Below are 14,832 nucleotides of genomic sequence, written 5' to 3'. Positions count from 1 at the left end.
AACCTGCCAGGCGCTCCTTGGAAACTCTATGGGGCAGTTCTACTCTGTCCTATAGGGTCGCTCTGAGTCGGAGTCGACTCGACGGCACTGGGTTTTTTTTTTGTTTAGAAGGAATCATGGTCTGCTTCTTTATGTGACTTGATATCGACTGCTGTCTCCGAGCCATCTATAAGATATTGTAATGTTTTCTTTTATATTTGCTCACTGAGTCTTATCATATTGTTTTGTTTTGTTACTGTACACCCAGATGGGCTACTAGATTGTGCTATCTTAATTGCTGTAGCTTTTGAATCACTTATGGCGTGTTACCAGGTGGTCTAAGCTATTACTAGGTATGTAAGCCTATGAATCCATTCACTATTCTTGAATAGAATCAGCCTAGGTGTCCTGAAAGCTGGTCACCTAGTGTGTGGTATAGGCTCTCACCTATTAGAGAAGTAGTGGTGATGGTTTTATGGGCCAGTTTCTAGTAGCGGCAGGCGGGTCACACTCCGAGGAGGGCAGGATGCTGACAGCCTTCCTCCAAGTGTCAGTGAGGTAGGAGTGGCTCTGTTCTCTGGAGTGCTCTGGTTGGTGGACTTTGCAGCTGTACCTTAGGCACCCAATGCTTGAACCTCTATAGATTGTTAGGGGTCACTATCCTCAGTCACCTTTAGCAGGTGGCTAGGTGGTGTGGGTGGAACCTCAGCCCTCAGTTTCCTGGTGTAGATCAGTGAGGGCTCTGTTTAATAGGTAGAGAGGTATCTGATCTCCAAAACTTGCCTTTCCACTGCTCAGCTAAAATGCTTATAGTCAGATCTCTATTGGAATTGCCTTTGCATTATAATAGCCACCTGGTTACCCGGAGGGATGAAAGGCAAAGACTGTGGGTCTCTTATGCCTTGATGGAGCTGGTTCTGTATTGTTATTCCCATTTAGGGAAGCCAGGGAAGGATTTTCCCTTTGATTGTTAAATGCTGCTTTTCTCAGGCTGGGAGAATGGGTTAGAAAAGAAGATGAAAAAAAAAAAAAAAAAGAACTGGCAGTGCACTTCACTCTCTGGCCCAGGGAATTCCAATGTTAATGAAGTTGCCTGGGGCAGGGAGGGGAGGGATCAGATAGTAGAGAGTAGCGAGTCAAGACAGACAAAGTTACTTATCTTGTTTGGTGAGGACTGTTTTTCTGTGATTCCAGAGGGTTGTGTAGCTTGTGTGTGCCGGCTGGTTCCCCACTGAGACTGCCTCAGAGGTTTAGGGCTGTGTCCTGTGCTTGCACCATCTCAGGAAGCCACAATCAGCTCCTCCACGCTTAGTCCAAAGCCCAGCACCAAGGTTTCCTGTCTGGGGTGCTGCACTCCAGACTCCAATACCATCTGCCTTAACTTTTTATCTCAGTGCTAGAATCATGTCTGGTACATGTAGGATTTCAGTAAGCGTTAGTTAAATGAAGGAGCATTTTAAAGGAACTCAGATTCTAGCTGTAGAAGACATGATTGTATTATAGATGATAAGTGGTTTACATGATTTCAAATAGGAATAAGCATTTCTTTCCATAGAATGTCAGACTGGAAGAACCTTATGGTATATATAATACCTTGAAAAAGCGTTTTGATCCAAGCTGTACTTCACTGTATCCAAAAAATTATATTCCTGCATACTTTTATCAATTAACGCCCCCCAGCCCCGCCTGCAGTTTATTCATTTCCACGTTGGCTTAATCTGCCAGGTACGGAAACAACTGATATAAATGGATTCCTTGCCTTAAATTGATTGGAGAAGTTGTACATCTTTTTGGAAGGAGGCAGAATAACTGTTGAACAGATTCATCAGTTCTGTGTACTTCAGCATGCAAACAGTTAATCTGAACGTAGCAAATAATTCAAATGAAATAGACTTACTTTTAGCTAAAGATAATTTAGAACCACACAGTACTGGGGAAGCCAACACAGCTTGTCTAAGGCAAGATCATGGAAGCCCACACAGGCATCCACACTCCCTGAGGGCTCAAATTGCTGGGCTGAGGGCTGTGGGGACCATGGTCTCAGGGCACATCTAGCTCAGTTGGCATAACATAGTTTATAAAGAAAATGTTCTACATTGTACTTTGGTGAATAGTGCCTGGAGTCTTAAAAGTCTGTGAGCATCTATCTAAGATACTCTTCTGGTCTCAGCCCTTCAGGAACAAGAGAGAATGAAGAAAACTAAAGATATAAGGGAAAGATTAGTCTAGAGGACTAATGGGCTACAACTACCACCGCCTCCACCAGACTAAGTCCAGTACAACTAGATGGTTCCCGCCTGCCACCACCTCCTAATCTGACAGAGGTCACTGGACAGAGCTGGAGAAAAATTAGAACAAAATTCTAACTCAAAAAAAGACCAGATTTACTGACCTGACAGAGACTGAGGAAACCCCAAGAATATGGCCCCTGGACACCCTTTTAGTTCAGTAGCGAGGTCACTCTTGAGGTTCACGCCTCATCCAAAGATTAAACAGGGCAATAAAACAAAATGAGATAAAAGGGGCACACCAGCCCAGGAGCAAGGGCTAGAAGGCAGGAGGGGTCAGGAAAGCTGGTAATAGGGAACCCAAGGTCGAGAAGGGAGAGTGTTGACGTATGTGTCTTGGGGTTGTTAACCAGTGTTTAAAAATAGTATGTGTACTAATTGTTTAATGAGAAACTAGTTCTATAAACCTTCATCTAAGGTATAATAATAATAATAATAATAATAATAATAATAATAATAATAATAATAAAGAACTTAGAAATGCAAATAACAATCTTTAGATTCAAATAGCTTTTCAACATAGACGTTTGTATTTTGAATTTTTTTTTTTTTAATAACTTTTATTAAGCTTCAAGTGAACGTTTACAAATCCAACCAGTCTGTCACATATAAGTTTACATACATCTCACTCCCTACTCCCACTTGCTCTCCCCCTCTTGAGTCAGCCCTTTCAGTCTCTCCTTTCTTGACAATTTTGCCGGCTTCCCTCTCTCTCTGTCCTCCCATCCCCCCTCCAGACAAGAGTTGCCAACACAATCTCAAGTGTCCACCTGATATAATTAGCTCACTCTTCATCAGCGTCTCTCTCCCACCCGCTGACCAGTCCCTTTCATTTCTGATGAGTTGTCTTCGGGGATGGTTCCTGTCCTGTGTCAACAGAAGGTCTGGGGAGCATGGCCGCCGGGATTCCTCCAGTCTCAGTCAGACCATTAAGTTTGGTCTTTTTATGAGAATTTGGGGTCTGCATCCCACTGATCTCCTGCTCCCTCAGGGGTCCTCTGCTGTGCTCCCTGTCAGGGCAGTCATCGATTGTGGCCGGGCACCAACTAGTTCTTCTGGTCTCAGGATGATGTAGGTCTCTGGTTCATGTGGCCCTTTCTGTGTCTTGGGCTCTTAGTTGTCATGTGGCCTTGGTGTTCTTCATTTTCCTTTGCTCCAGGTGGGTTGAGACCAATTGCTGCATCTTAGATGGCCGCTTGTTAGCATTTAAGACCCCAGACGCCATATTTCAAAGTGGGATGCTGAATGATTTCATAGTAGAATTATTTTGCCAATTGACTTAGAAGTCCCCGCAAACCATGTTCCCCAGACCCCCGTGCTTGCTCCGCTGACCTTTGAAGCATTCATTTTATCCTGGAAACTTCTTTGCTTTTGGTCCAGTCCAGTTGAGCTGACCTTCCATGTATTGACTGTTGTCTTTCCCTTCACCTAAAGCAGTTCTTATCTACTGATTAATCAATAAAAAACCCTCTCCCACCCTCCCTCCCTCCCCCCCTCATAACCACAAAAGTATGTGTTCTTCTCAGGTTTACTATTTCTCAAGATCTTATAATAGTGGTCTTATACAACATTTGTCTTTTTGCCTCTGACTAATTTCGCTCAGCATAATGCCTTCCAGGTTCCTCCATGTTATGAAATGTTTCAGAGATTCGTCACTGTTCTTTATTGATGTGTAGTATTCCATTGTGTGAATATACCACAATTTATTTACCCGTTCATCCGTTGATGGACACCTTGGTTGCTTCCAACTTTTTGCTATTGTAAACAGAGCTGCAATAAACATGGGTGTGCATGTATCTGTTTGTAAGAAGGCTCTTGTATCTCTAGGGTGTATTCCTAGGAGTGGGATTTCTGGGTTGTATGGTAGTTCTATTTCTAACTGTTTAAGATGTATTTTGAATTTTTAAAGAATTATGTGTACCATTACAAATTAAGATTTTAGGGGATTAATTATAATAAAATAGAATTGGCATAATTATAGTCCTACGTAATAAGGAAGGCATAAGTAATTATTTTATTTTCTAGTATTTGGTTGATGTTGTCAAAGTTCATTTGATTTCCTGTTTAGAAATATGTAAACCACTTCACTTCTCATCCCTTAGCATACATACACATGTTTAGGATTTATTCTACATATATAACCACTTCAGGCAACCTGGATACGTTATTTGTTGGAAGATGAGTCTTCTGTCACCCATTTTTATTATTTGTCCCTTTCCTTTTCTTTCCTCCTACCTTGGTCCTGGAACTTCCAAGTAATCTTTAGAATGTTCCTCTTGTATAAGTGTACATTGTTTAAATTAACTACCCTGATAAAAAAAAAAGTTGTATGTTTTATTTGGAAGTCGAAGTAATACCCATTTTCTCCAAAGCTAGGGAAGAAAAAGAATCACAGAAACAACATAATGTAACATTATGCATTATTTAGGGGTGTGATAAATTCACAGTTGCTATGTCAATTGGAATTTTTGTTAGTTTGTCTTAGAATTTAGCTTTCCTGCTGTGCAATCTGAAGGTGTAGAAACTGAATCTATTATCTCCATGGGCTCCCCACCTCTTTGCATTAATTAGTGTTTAACCTCCTTGAGACGTTTAGTATTTATATTCTTGGTTTGTCATAAAACAGCCTATAAACCCAGGTATGGTGAATAGTAGTAATCGCCTGGCTTTCTCAATGGCGTAAGCAGCAGAGCAGCCTCAGGCCTGTCTCAGAGTGTGTATCAGAACTGGTTTTTGAATCTGGAGAAAACCATGAATGAATAAAGTATAATGATAATTTTATAGTGACCAGACTTTAACACTTTTTCACCCTCATGTTAATGGACGTTTAATGTAATAGAGAATCATGGTTTCAGCTACATATTAGTTGATGAAAAGAAATGTATTTTTAGTGGTGCTTGGCCACCACCACCTGTTCTGACATGGGTCACAATAGAGGGTCCCAGACAGAGCTACAGAAAAATATAGGATAAAATTCTAACTCAAACAAACAAACAAACAAAGACCAGGCTTACTGGTATGACAGAGACTGGAGGAACCCCTAGAGTATGACCCCGGACACCTTTTTAACTCAGTAATGAAGTCACTCCTGAGGTTCACCCTTCGGCCAAAGATTAGACAGGCCCATAAAACAGGATGAGACTAAGTGGGCACACCAGCCCAGGGGCAAGGACGAGAAGGCAGGAGGGGACAGGAAAGCTGGTAATGGGGAACCCAAGGTGGAGAAGAGGAGAGTGTTGACATGTGGTGGGTTTGGCAACCAGTGTCAGAAAACAATATGTGTATTAACTGTTTTATGAGAAGCTAGTTCTGTAAACCTTCATCTAAAGTACAATTTAAAAAATTAAAAGAAATATATTTGTTTCTGTGCTCTTTTTACATCGACATAGTACTTCATTAAAACTTTAAAAAATATATAAATTGTCAGCTGTGAACTTTGGCCTGAGAATAACCTTTTTACTGTTTTAACACTTAATTTTTAAGGGGAAAATAGACTTCTTAATTAAAATAAGATTTTTCAACTATAGTTGAGCCATTTGCTTTTGAATTTTAATATTTTAAATTTTTTAAATAAGAGTTATATAAAATATAAAAATCTCAGTGTTGCATTTTCTGCCTTTTTGTTCAATCACTGGTAAACTAATGGATGATTTATAAAGTGATTTAAGAATGATAACCCATTGTTTTTCCCAGAATCACTAGCTCCTTTTTTTCTTTGAGAAAATATTGTCAGTTTCCTAAGAACCCCAAGGATGATAATTTCATAAAAAAAAAATCCTCTGTAAATTCTGCTTTCAGGTAGAGGAAAAGGGGAATAGTCAGTCTTTTTTGTTGTTGTTGTTTTCCTTCTTTTTAACCTATGAGCCAACGTTGTTTGTTTACCAGCCGTGGGTCGGACACTGTGCTAAGCACTTAACGTATGTTATATAATTCTTATGTCAGCTTCATAAAGTGCCAGCTTCATTTTAGATGAGAAAAATGAGAAAGAGGATAAATACATTGCCCCAAGTTGCACAGCTTTGGTAGAACTGGGATTCGATTCCAGATCTGTCTGGTGTATAATTAGTGCTTATGAATATATTTGCCAAGCCCATAATGAGCGCTCAGAAAATGTTTTTGAAAATGGATGTCATATATCAGTCGACTTTAAAAAGAAGCTGTTATGCATGTGTTGTCTGATTTATACCTAATATATAGAAGATGTTCATATGTTGTTAAATTGTCTCCTTTTTTTGTAGGAGAAAAGACTGAAAGAAAGGGAAGCCAGAAGAGAAGCCAACAAGAGACAAGTAAAGGTAAGGCTTTACATTTTAACCAGAACAATGTTTATGATGTGGAATTGGAATTTAAATACTCTTCTTTTCAATATGTATTTTATATTCACTTGTACATGATGACATTTGAATTGCATTTAGGCATGCGTGCCTGTCATTTTCTTTCTCATATTCACTCCTGTCTTCTATGATGCAGGATGAAAAATGCCTGAGGATTTAGTTTTTGGGCTTTGCCCCACTCTTCCCAGCCCCTTTCTCCATTTTGCTTTGTGCCTATTAAATACAGGAAACAGTTGACTCCGCGAGCCAGTCCTGATAGACTGTAAACTGTATTATGTTTAGACCAGGTGGAAAGCCTCTGTGAACCCGACTTGATAATAGGAAACTCTAAAAGGATTGCGTTACTTCTGATCAGCTTCTAGAATCTAGGGGAAAGCACTCTGTAGCTCACACTTTCACTGTATTCTGTAAACAATAATTTTCAGTAAATACACATTCACACTTTCCCTCAAATACATTAGTACAATTGTAAACACTATCCACGAGTAGCTATAATTTTTACCTGCTGTATTTGACACTAAGAAGGGTTCAGCTTCTGCATTCTGAGGACATTTAGTAGTCATTTAGTAGAAATGATTTCTTAGAGACAGGGCTCTGTAACGTATGTCATTTCTCATGCCGTATCTCATTATGTTATGCCTGGCTAGCCATGATTTCTTTTTGGCAGTTAGCAAAGAGCCGACTCCCTTGAGTAAGCCTGTAATGTTCTTTGCCATTTTTCTCCATGCTGGCCATAGCGCTTAGAGAGCAAGTCTGAGCTATAGTACTGAAGGGGGAAGCAATTACTCTGCAGCGTAAGATGAAGGGACTGCTTATATTCAGTATTAAATACCACTCTGTCTTCAAAGGTGCCCGAAAACGAGAGTACACCGTGTGCAGCCTCACTGCTAAATCAAGTGGTGGATTCTGCTTATGCTTTTAAAATGCAGACTTGAACCACCATGGCATGGAAATTAGATCGTAGGGGCTGTAGTGGGGACATTTTAAGAAGACTTAAGTCTAATGAAAGTATTTGATGTTTATAAATACTGCATATTCAGTATTAAAAATAAACCTATTTTATTTCACTGAGAAGCTCTTGTTTCTGTGTATGAGAATTGTAAAATAAAAGATACAATCTGGAACCAAAAGAAAGCCCTGTTACTGTATTTCCTTTGTGTCTATTTATGCACATTTGGGTATATTCTTAGATATGGTTTCTTTTTTTTACCCTTGTGGATGCTGTATACTTGATCTTTTATAGTGGTTTAAGTTGTTAACAAATTGCTCTCACCCTCAAGCCTACCTCTTAGATCCCTTTTATCTTATTTCCCTATACATTGGTGTGTGTGGTTGGTTTTAATACTGTGCCAGCTGGGAAAATAAACAACTAAACAGACAAAAACTGTAAAGGCTGTCAAAAACAGGTTTTTCCATTGGGGCAGATTTCTAAAGTGAACTCCTCAAGCCAAGGCCTTCTCTCCATTCCCTTCTTCCTCCCTCTCCCTCCCCATATTTATCATGTCTGTTTGTTTCCAGACATCTAAGAAAGGAGGAGGACTTTGCTGTCAAGAGAGGGTGTCATTTTGTATAGCCACTAAGGATTGTAAGAGGAACAACAAGAAGAGGCTCTGCAGCTGATATAGCTTTGCTGCTCAGCCAGGAGCTTTAAGTAGACAGCGGCTGTTTTATTATTGCTCTGAATAGTTTCTCTACCTCCATTTCACAACCCTTGCTGCCTGAGTGCTCAGAGATGGCAGCCCCTTGTAAGAGTGATATTACCAGAGGGATATCACTGGATGGTTTGTAGCCTGGATCCAAATGTTTCACGAGACTCCAAGCACTGGCAGCAGTGACAGGTTCAGGCTGACTGACGGAGCCCAAGGAATTGGCTTGAATCAACCTTTTTCCAGCCAGCCTCTTTTCAAATGAAAGTGACAGGGGATGAAGGCCCTCATAGCTTTTCAGGTGCCTCTTTGGAAACAGGCTTAGGAAATACTATTTGGAGAGACTGAGTAAAGCGATGATGACCCAAAGTCTGATGCATAAGAAGAAATGTATGATGTGAATTATCAGATCTTCCTACAGTGTGTGTCTGTGTGTGTCTGCATGTGTGTGTGTGTGAATGCGTGTGTTCTTGCCCACGTGTGCACATGTGCTTTAAATGGTGAATACATCTTAGGTAGTTTTAGAGTTAAAGTTGTCCTGTCTTAAATCTTCTGTTTTAAACATCATCATTGTCTGACTTGTGAATGTTAGTTGTTTATTTTCCCAGCTTGACAAAGTGAGGTCCTTTGGTCAGTTTCAGTCCAGAGCATACTTTCAATCCCTGTACCTTGAATATAGCCAAAAGCTGCCTTAATGGTTGGACGAAATGGTATTTGCAGAGTTAATATGCCAGGAACTATAGTCTTACCTGTTTATAATTGTATTAAGGATTAGCATAGGTACTCAAAGTGTGAGAAAGAGAGAACTCACATAGCTGCCCTGTTTTCTTTGTTTTGTGTTTCATTCAGCAGAAATCATATTTTATTACATAAGGAGGAATATAGAGGACCCAGAATTTTTTTTTAATTTTAGAAAAAAAGTCTCTTGAAGAAAAGTTAATAGAATTATCTTTATTTCCTAGAAAAGAGAAGGCTTGATGATAATGTGAGATTTCAGTTTTATAAATGATGATTGGCAATTATCTCTTCTCTGGCGTGTTGAGAGTATTTTGAAGAAAAATTGCTTTAAAGTATGAGTAGGGTAAAATAAAACGGGAATGGACCTTTCAGGAATATGATACACTGTTTTGTTAAAAGATCTAAGATATGTTAAGTGCAGTGTCAGGAGTGGGAGAGGAACTTGAAGCTGTGATTCTCAATGTTTTCTGGGTGCCCAAGATTTAGTGATTTGGGGTATTTAGGTCTCCTGGGTATTAAAGGAGCCCTGGTGGCGCAGTGGTTAAGAGCTTGGCTGCTGACCAGAAGGTCAGCAGTTCAAATCCACCAGCTGCTCCTTGGAAACCCAATGGAGGCAGTTCTACTCTGTCCTGTAGGGTTGCTATGAGTTGGAATTGACTTGATGGCAACAGGTTTGGTTTTTTCTTGGGTAGTAAAAGCTTTCTTTAGCAGAAAAATATTTGAACTTTGCAATAGAATTGCTTATGCTTTTTCTAAAAACATGCACATTCTTGTAACTTAGAAATTTTAAACTGAAATCGGAAAAAATAGTAATAGCTATGATGAATAGACCCACATTGCTTTTCGGGTTCAGAGAGGTTGCATAGTCCTGGAAATATAGCTTCACCTCTTTATTGGCCTGACTTCGTCGTGTTGCTTTGATAGACACGAGCGCTTATACCAACCTCTGTGGCTAGGACTTTGCAGAAATGTAAGAAAAGGAACAGTGTACTGAAACTTGAGGAACTAGATCCCTGGAAACATCTCAGTATGATACTGCTTTTGAAAAGAAAGTATTAGGTTGATAGAGCTCAACACTTAGTATGAAGGAGCAAAGAGCAAGAAACAGCTCAGAGACTTACACACTGGAAAAGCTAAGTGTTGCCAAAAAAAGACCAGACTTACTGGTTTGACAGAGACTAGAGAAACGCCAAGAATATGGCCCCCAACACCCTTTTAACTCAATACTGAAGTCATTGCTGAGGTTTTCACCCCTCAGCCAAAGATTAGACAGAACCATAAAACAAAACAAGACTAAATAGGGACACCAGCCCAGGGGTAAGGATGAGAAGGCAGGAGGGAACAGGAAAGAAGGTAATGGGGAATCCAAGGTGGAGAAGAGGGGAGTGTTGACATGTCGTGGGGTTGGCAACCAGTGTCACGAAGCAATATATGTATTGTTTAATGAGAAATGAATTTACTCTGTAGACCTTTATGTAAAGTACAATTTAAAAAAAAAGTTAAATGTTGCTTTGAATATGTTATAGATGATTATAGTTCTTATTTTTTAGGCGGGGGGTATATTAAAATAACTAAAGTGATGTCATATGTTTTGAAGTTGAAAGTTTATGAAGATTGCAAATTTTAACTCATATTTTTCTGTTTTTTGTATTGCTTTTTTTAATTTTAATTACCCTAGCGCACTTTATTCATTTACTTAAGAAATAGTAGTCTTAGGAAATAAGTTTCTTGTATACCTAAAGTGGTCTCAACTAACAGAAAAGTAGTTTTGAGGCTAGTCCTCTCAGGATAAAAAAAAGATAGGAGGTCCAAAAAAAATAGAAGTTGTGTAATTTTAGAAATTGAATAGACTAGGGAGATGATCCAGACTGATTGACTGGTTTCCTAATCTACTTGTCTGCAGTGATTTTTTTCCTCTGGCCACCTGTAGTTTCAGAAAACACAGTAAACTTACTCATTTTGATATTATGTTCTTTCTCCTTTGGTGCTAAAATGTCCTTTTACTTGTGAAATAATGGTGATAGTACCTGGTAGAAGATTTAAAAAAATGAAAACAAATGAACGTTACTCAACAGAGTAGAAATCTTACGTTAATCCTTCACAACCTTCTTTGAACTGGTACGTGAGATTCAACAGCGTGACATCTGTTGATGCGCTGCAGTAGTTTCAGATAGTACAGAGTGGCCCAGGCATTTGCGGAGGCACTTAGGGACCCCCCGGAGGTGACAGGGTCATCTGGGCAGTACTCTACGACCCCCATTTTATCTTTTAACCCGAGTAGTTCCAAGTTTTTCTCTACTTACATTGAGCTTCCAGGGAAGCTTTTGAAAAGATGATTCTGCTTACATACATACATACATTCAAACTTAGTATTTAAGAGATACTCAAGTAAATAAGGCTGTAAGGGAGTAAGACTTGCCTGATGGTACCTACTTCCTTGGTGGCAGAGCTGGTTTGTGCACCCTGGTTCCCTGAATCCTACTTCACTATTGTTACTGCTCCATGCAGTTTCTTTGTGTTACTTTTTTCCCTCTTTTGTTTTTTAATTTTTCCCTACAAAAGCAGTTTTCATCTATGGCACATGGGCTAACGAGTATTCATAGAAAATTACAAATAGCAAATACATGGATTAAGGCGAGAACTCCGAACTGGGCATCTAGAAAGCCTTTGCATTGCGGGGTGACCGTGGGCGGCATGACTCTAACTCACGGCAGCTCCCTGGGTGCTGGAGTAGAACTGTGCTCCACAGGGGTTTCAGTGGCTGATTTTTGGTAAGTAGATCACCAGGCCTTTCTTTCACGGTGACTCTGGGTGGACTCCACCGCCAACTTTTTGGTTAGTAGCCAAGCGTATTCACCATATATACCACCCAGGGATGTTTAGTCGCTTTAAGTCACGTTCACAGTTGTGTGGTTCCGTGCAGTCTTGATCTGAGCTATGTAGAGAAAGGTACGGATTGTACTCGACACAGTTCCTAGCATAGGGCCTCAGCCTTTCTCAGTGTTCATGGATGACCTTTTCCTCACATCCTACGTGAGTTTACCTGCTAAATTATTATCTCTCATTATGGAGTTACAAATAGGACATTAATAAATGTTGATATTGGTTTTTCCTAACTTTTCTAGGCTTAAGCCTTTGCAGTTACTGATTTTTCATAGTGCTTTATTGATTAGCACCAACTTAAGATTTTTCACGGATTATTTCTCCACCACCTTTTGACATTTTGCAATACTGAAATTTTACCTGTCTGTTTCTTGTTACTATGATTAGGATTTCAAGGGCTGTAAAGGATAAGTTTATTTTAAACCAAACTGCTTTTGATAAAAATAGGATAATGGAAACGTAAGTATGTTTATAGGCCCCGTTCCCAAGGAGAGCGCGGTGCTCCCTGAGAGTAAGTTGCTTTCTCTTTTGAAGGGACTGAACTCTTCCAGGGCACCATCTGCTGCACTGATACAGTCATTTTTTAATAGTGCCCTGAGTGAGTCATTCAGTTTCTCTGAGTGAACCGTTCAAATTATACCTTGTTTTAATGCTATAATAAGACTCATTATCCTTCCCTTCTACTTTTTTAATAACACTGAGTCTTTCAGATGACTTGCTCTTTTCCGTTTAATATCTGCCTGAGGTAACTAGGAAAGGCCAAGTAAATTTAGCTTTTACTGGTGATGCTGGTGTTGGTTTGTTTTGCTTGGAGATTAATGTAGTGGTTTATTTTTTTCTTTCTTTGGTGATAAAGACTCAGAGCCCTGGTGGTGCCGTGGTTAAGAGCTTAGGCTGCTAACCAAAAGTTTAACAGTTCGAATCCACCAGCTGATCCTTAGAAAGGATGAAGCAGTTTTGCTCTGTCCTGTAGAGTTGCTATGAGTCAGAATTGGCTCGAAAGCAGTGGGTTTGTGGGTGGTAAAGGAGGGGAAAAGGACTGCTGCGTTTGAGGTTTTAACCTCCTGCGTTGTGTGAGAGGTGAATTCAGTGTTCCCTGGCCTCCTATGGTCAATGAAGACATAATGTTAACTATGGGAGAGAGAAGAGCTCTGGTCATAACATCATCCTCATGGTGAACACCTGCTCTTCTTTGGAGACTCAGCTTAAGGGTTATCCCTTTAATGAAGATTTTTCAGATCCTGGTGGCACAACAGTTAAGTACTCAGCTGCTTAGTGAAGGGTCGGAGATTCAAACCCTCCAGATGTTCCATGGGAGAAAGATGTGGCATTCTGCTTCCATAAAAATTACAGTCTTGGAAACCTTATGGGCAGTTCTAATCCTTCCTGTAGGGTTACTGTGAGTTGGAATCGACTCCATGACAAGAAGTTTGGTTTGTTTTTAGTTTCAGATATTATTGACACCTGCTTTTGTAACTCCAACTCTAGTCTCCTGGATAGAGCATCTCTGATAGTTTATAGCACTTACTTGGGTACATGTTGGCCTTTCCTCCTCAGTTCTCAGTCTTGTTCCTCTTTGTATCCTTATCAGCTATCACTCTGCTTCGTAATTAAAAAAAAAATTTTTTTTTAAGCCACTTAGTAAATATTTGAATGAATTAGTAGGTAAATAAATTCATGAATGACGTAAAAGGACTTTTAAAGGTAAAATTTATGTGCCTTAAATATTTAGCAGATGAGGAAATGAAAGCCCTTAGTGAATAGAACTGGGCTAGAACCCAGAACTCTGGACACTTACGTGTGTACTTTTTACTCTGCTATGCCCTCTTATAATGATGCGAGAAATATCAAAGAACACTATCTGTAGTTTAGGAATTTATTAGATATATTTAGTTTATGAGGTCACATAAAAATATAACAAAAAGAAGTTACTAATGCTGTTTTCAGTAACAGTCCCAACACTCATCAAAGATTGTAACCTAAGAAATATTGGGAATGTCATTTTTAAATTTGGTGAAATATTGTGTAAAGAGTATCCATTTTTTTCTCTAGAGGAATTGTAATAGCAACATTGTAAACATTAGTTTACATTAGCCAGTGCAAAGCAGGATAAAAACAGTAGCTACTAACATTTATTGACTGTTTATCATGTTGCAAATACTTTCCCAGGTCACACTGCCAGGACATGGCAGAGCCGGGACTTAAATCTATTTATATGACTCCAACGCCTTGGCTCTTAAGCGTCAGTCTGTAGTACCACCTCATTTCTAAGGCAGTCGAGTATCAGCGTTTGAGATTCTTAAAAGTTAAAGGAGAAATTGCAAGTGAACACTTTTTTCTCCTGAAATTGTTCTCCTTATCAAGAATTAGTTTGCTTTTATAGGTGGGTGCATTAAAAAAACAGCAGTTAATTTTGTAGCCATTGGCAGAAAGAGAATATTGTGAGTTTCTCATTGGTTTCTATAAAACTTCAGCACAATCCCAGTAGTCAAGTTCTTATTTATGAATAAAATATTATGAATCATTTATTATTTCTAGTCCACGGAGGTCAGTTAAACTTGCCATATTCTCTTACGCCTCTTTATTTTTACATAAACTTTTCCTAGGAGAGGGTGTCCTTTCTTTCATTCCTTCTTCCTCCTAACATTATTTCCTTTCTGAAGCCTTCCTTGCCTCTTTCAGGCTTTTTTTCCTTTTCTCCTTCCACTGTAGTTTTTGTACATAGTTCTACCATGGTACTTATTGTGATTGCCTCTCTCATTGCTAGACTATAAACTCGTTGAAGGCAGCAAGTGAGTCTTTTCATAGCTGGCACATAATAAGTGCTCAATAAATATTTATTTGAATCAGTGAAATGCAAGTATGTTCTTTTTTTTAGTTATAGTCATTTGTAAAGTTAACATTTTACATGTTAATGCTATGTCAGTGATAGGCTCACAGACACCCAGCAGTAATGGAGTTATA

At 39.3% G+C, this 14,832-nt stretch overlaps 1 protein-coding gene across 2 annotated transcripts in view; it reads left to right on the top strand.

The window, feature by feature from the left end:
- Positions 1-14,832, top strand: part of DDX10 (DEAD-box helicase 10) — a 714,899-nt gene that overhangs the window by 254,487 nt on the left and 445,580 nt on the right. For both annotated transcript variants that reach the window (XR_007518135.1, XM_049889361.1), the window contains exon 16: positions 6,506-6,562. Coding sequence is in view for 1 of the 2 variants with exons in the window: in XM_049889361.1 (XP_049745318.1) it covers positions 6,506-6,562 (57 nt within the window). In the remaining variant the exon portion in view is untranslated. The remainder of the gene's footprint in view (positions 1-6,505; positions 6,563-14,832) is intronic.

This window comes from Elephas maximus, chromosome 7 (assembly GCF_024166365.1).
Source record: "Elephas maximus indicus isolate mEleMax1 chromosome 7, mEleMax1 primary haplotype, whole genome shotgun sequence".
In the NCBI taxonomy this organism is placed as follows: Eukaryota; Metazoa; Chordata; class Mammalia; order Proboscidea; family Elephantidae; genus Elephas; species Elephas maximus.
Note: the sequence above shows the minus strand (reverse complement) of the source record. Positions and strands in the feature narration are given on the sequence as shown.